Source organism: Xenopus laevis, chromosome 4L (genome assembly GCF_017654675.1).
Source record: "Xenopus laevis strain J_2021 chromosome 4L, Xenopus_laevis_v10.1, whole genome shotgun sequence".
Lineage (NCBI taxonomy): Eukaryota > Metazoa > Chordata > Amphibia > Anura > Pipidae > Xenopus > Xenopus laevis.
The window spans coordinates 123,262,683-123,275,021 of NC_054377.1; the positions used below are offsets into that span (position 1 = coordinate 123,262,683).

Consider the following 12,339-nt stretch of genomic DNA (forward strand, 5'->3'; position numbering starts at 1 on the left):
CCATATGCGGCTACCTCTTGCCTCTTACCTCTCTATTTAATATAGTCAAAATATACACTCTTATATATGCATATAGGCACATGCTGGCTATATAATACATTGCACATTTCAGCATGCGGATTTTCTAACATGCACTTTAGTATACATATGACAGTCAGGCACATTGATTGGATTATCACATTTAAAGGAGAACTAAATCTTAACTAAAGATTAATATATATATAATTATTATATGGCAGCACATAAACCAGTGCAACTAGCATCAGAATTTAATAATCAGCCCTGTAGCATCAGCTTATATTACAGGCCAACCTCATTTTCTGCTTGATAATTAGTGACGACCCCTAAGCTTAGCTTCTCAACAGCTGCTCCGAGCCCACTGAGCATGTGAGTGTCACAGACACTTTCCAAGATGGTGACCCCCTGTGACAAGTTTGAAGTCCTGGATCATTGCTGCTGTTGACAAGCTGAAATTTTACGCTGGTGCAATAACTTCAGTATATAAAATACGGCATTTTTTGCCCTATTCATCTTTAGGGTTTAGTTCTCTTTTAAGCATGCTGATGTCACAGGGGGTACCTTGTTGTACTGGATTGTCAGGTGTAATTAGAGGGATTCTTCCATATGGTTTATGGTTTATGGGCAAACTCAGACCAAGGCCAAAAGTGCAGAGGTACGCCTGTGATCGGTGGCCTAGAATATGTTGCTCGTGTTAAATATAACAGAACGTGCCAAGCATCTGTTAGAAGTGGAATGCACTGGATTTGTAAGTGGCACAGTTAGAGCCCCATGTTGCACGGCTACTGTACATCCAATATGCTGAACCATGCTATGTCTACTGTAAAACATAGACAGGTATGGGACCTGCTATCAGGAAACCCATTATCCAGAAAGCTCCGAATTATGGAAAGGCCGTCTCCCATACAGTAGACTCCATTTTAGCAAAATAATCCAAATTTTTTCTCTGTAATGATAAAACAGTGCCATTTACATGATCCAAACTAAGATATAATTAATCCTTACTGGAAGCAAAACCAGCCTATTGGGGTTACTTGATATTTACATAATTTTCTAGTCAACTTAAGGTATGAAGATCCAAATTACAGAAAAATTCGGAAAACCTCAGGTCCCGAGCATTTTTGATAACAGATAATATGCGATAATATGATCTGGCACTGTATAAATGCACATCATACTAGGAACCAACAAAATGCATAATGTGAATATGTGGCAAGTGTGCCTACTGTATATAAAGAGTATATAGTTGTATAGAAAGAGTTCATCCTCACACCCGCTGTAAAATCTTGTCCTTTAGAGAACTTCATATTCTGCCCCTTCCAGATTCTTGGCTGAAAAACTATTTTGCGGTTGCATTTCCATGCAGCCATACTGTAGGTTATCCAAAATATAAGGACACTGGATCTGCTGGGAAAATAGATAATTTGGAGTTGAGTTATATAGTTTAATATATAGTTATATCAAATACGTTGGATCTAATGTAAGTCTGTATGGGATACAGACCCCCTCCCCCAAACCCCTTGGCTAATTCATGTATTTATCCAAGGAATCAAAGCATGAGAATAAAACTGCACAAGTGCCAATCAATTAGATGTCCTAAAATTCAGTCAATGGTTCTTCATGGCGCCAGGCCAATGTATCTTGTTTTAAAGAATAGTTGCTTAACGGAGTGGTTCACCTTTAAGTTAACATAAGCTCTAGCCCTTAAAGGAGAAGGAAAGGCTTTGTGCACTTGGGGTTGCCAAATGTTAGGCCCCCCCAAGTGATTGTATTGACTTACCTGAAACCCTGGGCCAGTGCTCCTATCAGCAGAAAACTGCACCGGCCCGGGGTTATACCAGTGAGCAAGTAATTCAACCGGCACACAGGTCTTAGTTGCAAGCAGAGACAACCCTTCCTGTATTTTATTTGAGTGATGCAACGTTTCGGGGTGATCCCCTTTGTCAAGCATACAAACCGTTTGTGATCAAGACTATTGTACGCTTGACAAAGGGGATCACCCCGAAAAGTTGCATCACGCAAATAAAACACAGCAAGGGTTGTCCTTTCTTGCAACTAAGACCTGTGTGCCGGTTGAATTACTTACTCTGAAGTTGTGGGTTTCCGAAGCCTTCTCGGCCGGGCACCGGGCAATATACGATTTGGAGAGCCAGGGTGTGCAAGCTGGTAACTATACCTGTGTTTATTCCAGTGAGCACCATGGATTGATAGCGTCACTAGAGGGGGGCGGGCCCTGGTGCGTGACGCGCAGCCGGCCCCCGGCCCCCTCTGTACGGCCGAATTTGGCCACTTTGTCAGTGGCGCGTGAGCTGCCGGGGGGGCCTGAGGGGGTGCGGGCCCTGGCCCGCTCGCACCCCTTGCTCCCCCGGTAGTTCCGCCACTGCTCTTCCATCTTCTTCCTTCTTCAAATTTCCCGGGGCAAACACATGCGCAGTTGAACGAAATAGCCAACTTTTTAGTTAAAGCTCGGCTTTTCATCCTACTGCGCATTGCAGCCGCGCGAAGAAGGAAGACGCCGGAAGTGAGTCGCTCCATGGTGCTCACTGGTATAACCCCAGGCCATTGCAGTTTTCTGCTGATAGGAGCACCAGCCCGGGGTTTCAGGTAAGTCAATATAATCACTTAGGGGAGCCTAACATTTGGCAGCCCCAAGTGCACAAATCCTTTCCTTCTCCTTTAAGGAGAGTAATTAATTCTTGATGGAGACATCTTTAGATGTACAATGTAGTTGTAGACGAAGCTCTAGAAACAATGCCCTTGTCAGGTCAGCAATAAACTTCCCTTTATCATTAGCTGCCTAGTCTCCAGTCACTCCATAATCCAAACTAAAGGAGATGAGGTGCTTATAACATGCCATTATGGGGTCACTGTGGCACATTATACTCACATTCAGCTCTTTTCTTGTATGGCATCAATATAAACATGCTCAGGTTGTGCCACTGGATTTTGTAACCTGTTTAGACATTTACTTTACAAAATACTACAAATAAATATTACCTGTTCAGTCACTGTGCTTTGGAGGGCGTCATTATTTTGCTCTAAGAAAAATCAGTACACTAGTTAATTTCTAGATAGTTGTTTTGAGCATTAAGAATATTAGACTTATCCGCTAAAGGATGAAAAAATGTTTTTAAAAAAAGTGCCTTAAATGCTGTGACACATCCCAGCATTCCCTGACCAGAAGCCACAGCACTTGAAAATCAGTGCATTTCAAACGGCGGCCACACAGGGGAGCTTTTATTCAAGGGTAAGAATAGATTTCTCATAGAACTCCACAGATCTCTATTTACTTGTTTAGAGGTTTTTTTTTAACAGGCCTATTTATCACAGAAGGAAAATGAAATGAAAACATCTCATTCTCAGCTTAGTTTAATTGTTTCATTCCCCTTAACTCGTCTAGTTGCACTTAGTCTCTGCACTCTCTCCAGCTCATTTATATCCCTCTTAAGGACTGGAGTCCAAAATTGCACTGCATACTCCAGATGAGGCCTCACCAGGGACCTATAAAGAGGCATAATTATGTTTTCATCCCTTGAGTTAATGCCCTTTTTTATGCAAGACAGAACTTTATTTGCTTTAGTAGCCACGGAATGACACTGAGCACTGAATCATGTTTGTCCAAATTCTCATCTCCACTTACTTGACTCATTTTCAAGCTCGGCAACAGACTTAGGGGCACATTTACTAAGGGTCGAATATCGAGGGTTAATAAACAGTCGAACTCAAAGTAAAATCCTTTGAATTCGAATATCGAATTCAAAGGATTTTAGCGGAAATCCTACCATCGATAAAATCCTTCAAATCAAACGATTTGAATGATTTTAAGCGATCGATCGAAGGATTTTTCTTCGATCAAAAAAAGCTTAGAAAAGTGATGGAGAAGGTCCCCATAGGCTAACATTGTACCTCGGTAGGTTTAAACTGCCGAAGAATGCAGTCAAAGTTTTTTTTAAAGAGACAGTACTTCGACTATCGAATGGTTCGAATAGTTAAACGATTTTTAGTTTGAATCGAAGTCGAAGGTCGTAGTAGCCTATGGTCGAAGTACCCAAAAAAATACTTCGAAATTCGAAGTATTTTTCATTCGAATCCTTCACTCGAGCTTAGTAAATGTGCCCACAAGTTTTGGAATCCTTATTCAGCCAGTAGGAATCCCCTTGAGACTTTTAGGAGCAGACAATAACCGATCAATCACATGAAACTGCAGTGTCGTTCGCACCCTAAAATATTGTTGAGCTAAGCAGAATTCTCTCTGAATTTCAACACATTTGTTTCCCACTTACCTCTAAAACTAATTCTTGATATCCGAGATGCATAACTTAGGACTCGAACTCCTCTGGTGCTGATGTGTCTTAGACTAGTTCAGTGGGAAACAATAATTATTTTGGAATTATTTTTGAAGATATAAAATATTACTCAAATGAGTACTGTACAATATGCAGAACTAAGTGTTTCCTTTTGAAGGCATTCCAGTATACTTCTTCTTATTTTATAGTTGCAAAGGAAGAGATTATATTCTACATATTTCTAAATATTTTTGCAGGCCAAATGCCGCTATCAGATGTCATATTACCCATACTTCTTATTTGTCAGGGCCCCATCAGGAAGCTTCAATTATTAACCTTCTGGGGTTAGCGGGGTAGACGATGTGAACTAAACACTATAAGGGTCATTTACGTATTCCCTGGGGGAATGGCTAAGCTCTAGCGATGGGTGAATTGCTATGCTACCATTTTGCTGAAAAATACGGCGAAAAATACACAAAACGCAAATTTTGACGCTGGCGACAATTCCGATGCCGGAGGCAATTTGACGTGCATTAAAGTCAATGGGTGCCTTTAATTGTCACCGGTGTCTGAATTGTCGTGGGCATCAAAGAAATTTTGACTTGCTGACGAATTTTCATGGCAATTTCTTGATTTTATTCGCCGCTGGCGAAACGTGGAAATTCGCTGCGAATTTGCGCCTGGCGAATAAATTCGCCCATCACTACTAAGCTCAAGCCAGATAAAAAAATCAGATTTGCAACGTGCAAGAGGCACAGGCCAGCGCCCATGCGCCTACAAAAACCAGAAGTGCGCACCGCGCGCACACTAAGTAGGAGTCGGCGCAGGAGAAGAGGAGCGGCATGGCGGGCAATTTCCCAGCTGCCCTGGTCATGTGACTTGTGCCTGCACTTTAGGAGAGAAATGCTTTCTGGCAGGCTGCTGTTTTTCCTTCTCAATGTAAATGAATGTGTCTCAGTGGGACATGGGTTTTTACTATTGAGTGTTGTTCTTAAATCTACCAGGCAGCTGTTATCTTGTGTTAGGGAGCTGTTATCGGTTTACCTTCCCTGGGGGGAAGGGAGAGTGATTGAAGTTTATCAGAGCACAAGTCATATGACTTGGGGCAGCTGGGAAATTGACAATATGTCTAGCCCCATGTCAGATTTCAAAATTGAATATAAAAAAATCTGTTTGCTCTTTTGAGAAATGGATTTCAGTGCAGAATTCTGCTGGAGCAGCACTAGTAACTGATTCATTTTGAATTTTTTTTTTCCCCATGACAGAATCCCTTTGAGTGTTTGTATGACATGCTGTCTATGTGCTGGCCCTAATCTAACATAGACATCACTCTATTCAAGGTGCTAGTCACTGGTCTCTGTGCTCCAAAATGGAGATCTGGATCTGTCAAGACCAGAAACCAGTGTGCGAAATTCAAGAAAGGTCAGACCTTGTTTTTGTATTTTGCCCACTGCATTCTGTTATATATACGAATTAAAAATGCAGTGAATTGTGCTAATCTAAATTGCAGCATAAAGTCATAAATAATATAAATGCATTCCTTTTAACTATCGTATCATAGGTACAACTTCTAGGCGGAAAAACAGGTTTGCATGCATAAAAACGCTATACCCTTGGAGAGAAATCAAATTTAAAATGAAAAGAAGGTACCATATTATTTATCATTAGTTGCCCTTTAAAAATAACTTTCCCTGTTCATTGAAGGCATTTCAATTAAACATGTATAATTTCCTCGCTTCCCTAATCAATAGCCTTAACTACCGTTCTTGTAATAACTTGGTGTAGAAGGAAGAGACAGACTTACAGTTCTCTGCTGGGAGCATGGCCTAAGGATGAAAGAAACATGCTACAAGTTAGTTCAGTTACAACATAAACATTAACAAGCCCCAGAATAACAAACCTTTCTCCCCGCATTCAGGCTCATGTTGTAGCTAAATCACAAGCAACTCATTTTAGCTTCATCACTGTCTAGTCTCAAGCTCCACCATTTTTCCAGAGATTTCCTTCTCTCTTTTGAGAAGACAGCCAAAGAGGTGCCTACTGTATATGATTAATTTTCCATTGGAGCAGAGGCATCGCACATGTGCAGTAAACACCTCTTCACAGTGGAAGAGAGAAGGAGAGCTCAAGGCTTCCTAGACTAGGAAGTAGCTGAAAGTGCTGCATTTGATCCTCTTGTGATATAGAAATGACAGGAGACTGGATGCAGGGAGAAATCTAGACACTGTTTACAGTAATTTTAGAGATAATAAACAGGTCTATTATTAAGTCATTCTGATAATGTAAACAGAATGGTGTCCTAAGAAGCTCTGTACTTTGGTATACAGGTATGGGACCTGTTATCCAGAATGCTTGAGACTTAGGGTTTTCCGTATAACGGATCTTTCTGTAATTTGGGTCTTCATGCCTTAAGTCTACTAGAAATTAATTTAAACAATTACATAAAACCCAATAGGCTGGTTTTGCTTACAATAAGGATTAATTATATCTTAGTTGGGATCAAGTACAAGGGACAGTTTTATTATTACAGAGAAAATGGAAATCATTTTTAAAAATTCGAATTATATGGATAAAATGGAGTCTATGAGAGACAGCCATTCCGTAATTCAGAGCTTTCTGGATTCTGGGTTTCCGGATAAGGGATCCTATACCTGTATTAGATTACCTGTATACACATCCAAACAGACTAGATTCTAGAGACAGTGGGCAAAACATTAATACATTAATCTCAAAAAAGAATATTTTACCTTTTGGTGTACAAAATAAAGACTTATACGAGACAAACACCCATCCCATATGTACCTACACCATCAACTTTCTCATAAAGAAAGGGCTCATTTTCTCTTTCTCACCTCGTTTGATCCACAGCAGGTACAACGCCCCAGACATGAAACTAATCAGCAGCACAATCAAAAGCCTAAAGGTAATTCCAACAACGTTGTCTACAGGATTCTCAGGGTTCAGGGTTACAAACTCTAGGGGGTACAACAAGAGAAACACATAGACATGGTCAAGAAAATCTCATGGAAAAAGATTTCAGGATCTCCATCCAAAAACTGATTTTTCCAAAATGAAAATTAAAAGTAATTCTAAATCACTTTCCAATATAATTCATGCCAGTAAAATTGCTTTCTGGGGAGACATTAAGCCTGTGGGAAGAAAAATGATCAAAGCTCCTTGCACTCTATAAAATACTAAGCCCAATCCAATAGAACAGGGAACTTGTGTGGAATAGTATGAGTTAGAATACAGAGGGTTGAGAATAGGGATGCACCGAATCCAGGATTCGGTTCAGGATTCGTCCAGGATTCAGCCTTTTTCAGCAGGATTCGGATTTGGCCGAATCCTTCTGTCCGGCCAAACCGAATCCAAATCCTAATTTGCATACGAAAATTAGGGGCAGGGAGGGAAATCGTGTGACTTTTGTCACAAAACAAGGAAGTAAAAAATGTTTTTCCCTTCCCACCCCTAATTTACATATGCAAATTAGGATTCTGATTCGGTTCGGTCTTCAGTTGAATCTTTCGCGAAGGATTCAGGGGTTCGAACTAATCCAAAATAGTGGATTCGGTGCATCCCTAGTTGAGAATACAAGAAATACATTAGGGGGAATGTATGGATAGACTGGTGATAAGGTTTAGAAGGTTAGAATGAGTTAGACAGAATGGATGAAATGCAGGTGATATATTCACAAGCTTCACAAAACAGACCAAAAGAAAGGCTGCATGCGATTTATTGAAGGTTATATGTGGGATGGAGGCAGATCGTTGACCTGAAACCATGACAGGCAATTACAGTACTTGTTAGTATCTTTAAGTATTAGTAATGGAAGTATGTGTTTGTAAATGGTTCAATATACTGCAGCATACACTTTATACCATGTAGATGTACATGTGTAGTTATAACCTAGATATTTTGCTTTTAAAAGTGATTTAAAGTGGACCTGTCATCCAGACACAAAAATCTGTATAAGAAAAGTCCTTTTCAAATTAAACATGAAATCCAATTTCTATTTTTTATTAAAGCATTCATAGCTGTTGTAAGCTCATTTAAAAATTTCAGCTGTCAATCAAATATTGTCTGCCCCTCCTCTATACCAGTGGCATAGAGGCGGGGCAGACAATTACTTTCACTTTCCATTCAGCACTTCCTAGATGTCACTGCTCTCCACACATTCCCCCGTTCTCTTTACCATTAAATTGTGTAGCCAGGGCATGGAAATGGACATCGGATCCCCCATTCTGGTGCACAAACAAGATTCTGAGATGATACAAGGCTTGCCTTAATAAAACTGTCCACAAAATGGCTGCTTCCTGCTTGCTATAATTATGAATTCCCAGACTGAAGGAAACAAAATTCAAATAATTTATATAGTGTAATTAAAGTTCATTTTGCTTGACTAATGTGATAAAATAGGATTTGGAATGTTTTTTTTTGGGTGACGGCTCTCCTTTAAATGGGTCATTATTTCCCTCATGTTTTGTCTAGCTTCAAAGAAATTGTTACGGGCTGAATCTGCAGTATTAAATGCCATTGTCTGTGGCTGACTAACCGCAGCTTTCCTTTTTACTTTTGACAGCCTTCCTACTGTGACTCTCTGACATTGCTCTCTCCCAGAAACTTCACAAAAACCACTGACTTTATCAAAATTTGGCTTTATTTAGGCACACATTAGTGATTTTAAGAGGCAGTGACTGTGTAATGTTTTGGTAGCCGAGGATGGGTAGAGTATAACAATGCTTTATTAGCAGCTTCATGCAGCCATTACACAACAGTAAGCAACTCTAACACCACAAGCTGTATAGAATGTGCAATACAAGCTAACGCGTTTCGTGCCTTAGTAAACCTTACCAAAACTCAGTAAGCTCTGAGGAAGTGCCGGTTTATTAAGGCACAATATGTGTAAGCTTGTATTGCACTGGGGGTTATGTATAAACACTGGGCAAATTTGAACCTGGGCAGTAACCCATGGCAGCCAATCAGATAATAGCTTTCAGTGTTCAACCTTCAGCTGGCTGAAAAAAGCTGATCACTGATCACTGTCTCTTAAAATCCCTGGGTGCCTAAATAAAGCCAAATGTTGATAACGTCAGTGATTTCCATGAAGTTTCTGGGATAGCACAGAGTCACAATGTTTGATTTGTAGTGGTGTGGTACAGAATTACCGAAGTGTCCCGAGTGCAGTGAAGGACACGTGAAGTAACGCCATACAGACTGGTGAGCTCTGCCAAGATTATTGCTTATTTGTTGTATTACTTACTATGACCCTGGATGAAATTACTACATAACTTAGGGGTGTGAAGCAAAATTGGTCGCCCCTTCTCTGGTCTTCATTGCTTTGACTAACTACAATTTCTTTCTTTTTGAATATCCCTGTTCTTTTTCTCAGCTCTGGGTATAATAAAGCAAATGATCAGGAATCTCACCTTGCACATGAAGGAAAGTCCAGTTCCCGTAACCTTTTGTCGACTGATTGAGCATAAATTCAACTTCGCAGAGGTACATTCCACTTTCCTCCAGCTGTACATCATGCAGCTGAATATTAGCCAGGCCATTAGAAAGGAAATCAGTGTTTGTGACTCTAGAGACTCTGTCCTTGAAATGAACGTTATCATTAGAGACCTCCGGCCCACCCAACACATGTTTGTACCACCTGTACCAGCCAATCGATGTCTCCTCAGTGCTAATGAGTGTGTAATTACACTGTAAAGTGACTGTGCTGCCCTTTGTTGCATTTACTTCTGGGATCTGGAACACATGGATACTCTGTGATAAACACCCTAAAACAGAAGAATCAAGAACATGTGAATCGTTTACATGTAGTAGGTGAGGATTTACAACCAGCAATAAGTGCAGAACCAGATGATGCAAGTGCTCTTTGAATCTGCACCAAGGGGTGTGATTTTGCATCCTTGGTTCTCAATCACTTGTATCATAGTAAAGTGACCCCTATATTGTATAACACCAGTTTTGTTCCATTACTGGGCTAATCATTGTCTAGTAAATATCCCCAATAGTAGGTTCTCCACTAAATTCTGGATCACATGGCCCTTATTAAAGGGAGTTACACTGTATAAATAAGTCAATAACCCGTGCCAAACCAATAAAGCACTGCAATCAGTCTAATGTTTTTTAATCTTACAAAAAATTAGCAGTTGTCTTGGCCATTACAGTAACTTGGCCTCTTGGGGAAATAACACATTGCTACTTATTCAGTTAGCTAATAAAATTCAAACCCATTTTCTATTAGACTTCAGAATGAAGTGATTGAACATGTTTAACCTGAAAGCCATTCGTATATGTGACCTACTTAGTTATGAATAATGTCCCATATATAGACTTGAAGAGTTGTTATAAATATATGTACAGTAGATATAATCCTATTTCCAATATCCAAGTGTTGTTCCCCTCCCCATCTCTCACCTTGCAGGGCTCCCTGTAGAAAGAGCAGCAGTCTCATGAGACTCATAGCTGTACTATGAGTGGAATAGTCATAGCTGAGAGGATGGTTCTTGCTGCAAACCTCAACTTCCTTTTGGGAGCTCTCATACGACTCTGCTAGCCAGCCTTGGAACATAGAGGGGAACAGAGACTACACAACTCCTGCCTCATGTGGATAAGTGCTTTCCAGACTGTGCTGCCCCAGCAGTTAAAGTTATCAGGGTTAAGCTGGCCATAGATGTTGGGATTTTTAAAAGATCCAGTCCTCATCTTGAGACCACGGTCTTCTCGGAACGATCGTACGAATTGACCATCAACTAAAAAGACCAATTTGCCAGGAAAACAAAGGGAAGCTGCCTGCTTGGCCCTGCAAACATAGATAGATTGCACTGGGACCAAGAAAGATTTTTTTGATCTGGCCGATCAATTTCCTGACAGATGTCGGCCGAAAAATCGTAAGATGTACAATTGTTCGAATCCCACTAACCGCACGATAATTTCGAAGGATTGGTCGGACTTCAAAAATTGGTCATTCGGCAAGAAGAATCGTTGCGTCTATGGGGAGCTTTAGAATATATATGTTTAATTGCTTATGTTTATATGCATACCCATTGTTATGCTGCCACCTAGTGACCAAAGCTATTCAGCAGGCTCTGTATTTCCTTGTTTGTAAACCCTCCTCCTGTTCCTTCCTTATGTGTGACATCAGTTCCTCCCATCATCCTCTTGTGTTCCTGCCTTCCATGAGTGAGGAGCTACTCTAAGGGTTAAGAAGGAAATATTCTTTTTGACCTGCAGCACTTATTCATCCACTGCTTCATGTGTCTATCCACCTCAAATAAAGCAGCTTTGTGGACTTAAGAGTTCAGCTATCAGGCAAAGATTGTCCTCTGTGGTTGTTACAGCTCCATTCAGGCCCAGCAGGGAGGTCTCACAGCCATTATTACAGCAATTGGAGTCAGAGTAGTCAAAAAGAATATATAGTGAATAAAGTACCCCCTCTTGTAAAATATAAGGATATTATAAGTTGCCTGTGAATGTTCAGGACTGTTTTATGCAACTGGATAGTGTTATTGTGCTGCTTAAGCTGCTGTATACACTGCTCTCAGGGTCCTGCTATAACACTGCTGCAGTTTCCCCCACACTCCTGCCACTGCTGTAACATTCTTAAAGAGACAGTAACCATTTTCAGCAAAAGGGCAAAATGTCTCAGCAAGGCTCTGTGCATTAATTTTCAATTGAAGCTAAGCAAGTCACCATGCACCAGATCTCACAGACATCCAGGGAGAAAACCCCATATATACTGCAGAGCAAAGCGTCAGGCCCAAGCGCATAATAAAGCCATCTCAACAGTCCAGAGAAAATTATGCGATTACAAGGGATGAGTTTTCAAGCAATTTATCAGAACTATGGGATAGAACAGTGCAATGCATGTCCGTTCTTTCACATTCTAACAATGACGCAGCCGATTTAAGAGACTGTATAAATCGCTTTTCTGCTAACTATGAACGTTATCAGCGGCTGTCTGCTAAATATACTACCTTCTTAAGGGACACTTATATAGAGGAATCCTCAGCAGAGCTAACCAGATCTG

At 40.5% G+C, this 12,339-nt stretch overlaps 1 protein-coding gene across 1 annotated transcript; it reads right to left on the bottom strand.

The window, feature by feature from the left end:
- Positions 1–6,104: 6,104 nt before the first annotated feature.
- LOC121403160 lies at positions 6,105–10,448 on the bottom strand. The gene is made up of 3 exons (XM_041591061.1): positions 9,731–10,448; positions 7,157–7,279; positions 6,105–6,130 (listed from the first exon to the last, which is right to left on the bottom strand). The coding sequence occupies exons 1-3, from the start codon at positions 10,212–10,214 to the stop codon at positions 6,105–6,107; spliced, it is 633 nt and encodes a 210-aa protein (XP_041446995.1). The 5' UTR covers positions 10,215–10,448.
- Positions 10,449–12,339: the final 1,891 nt, after the last annotated feature.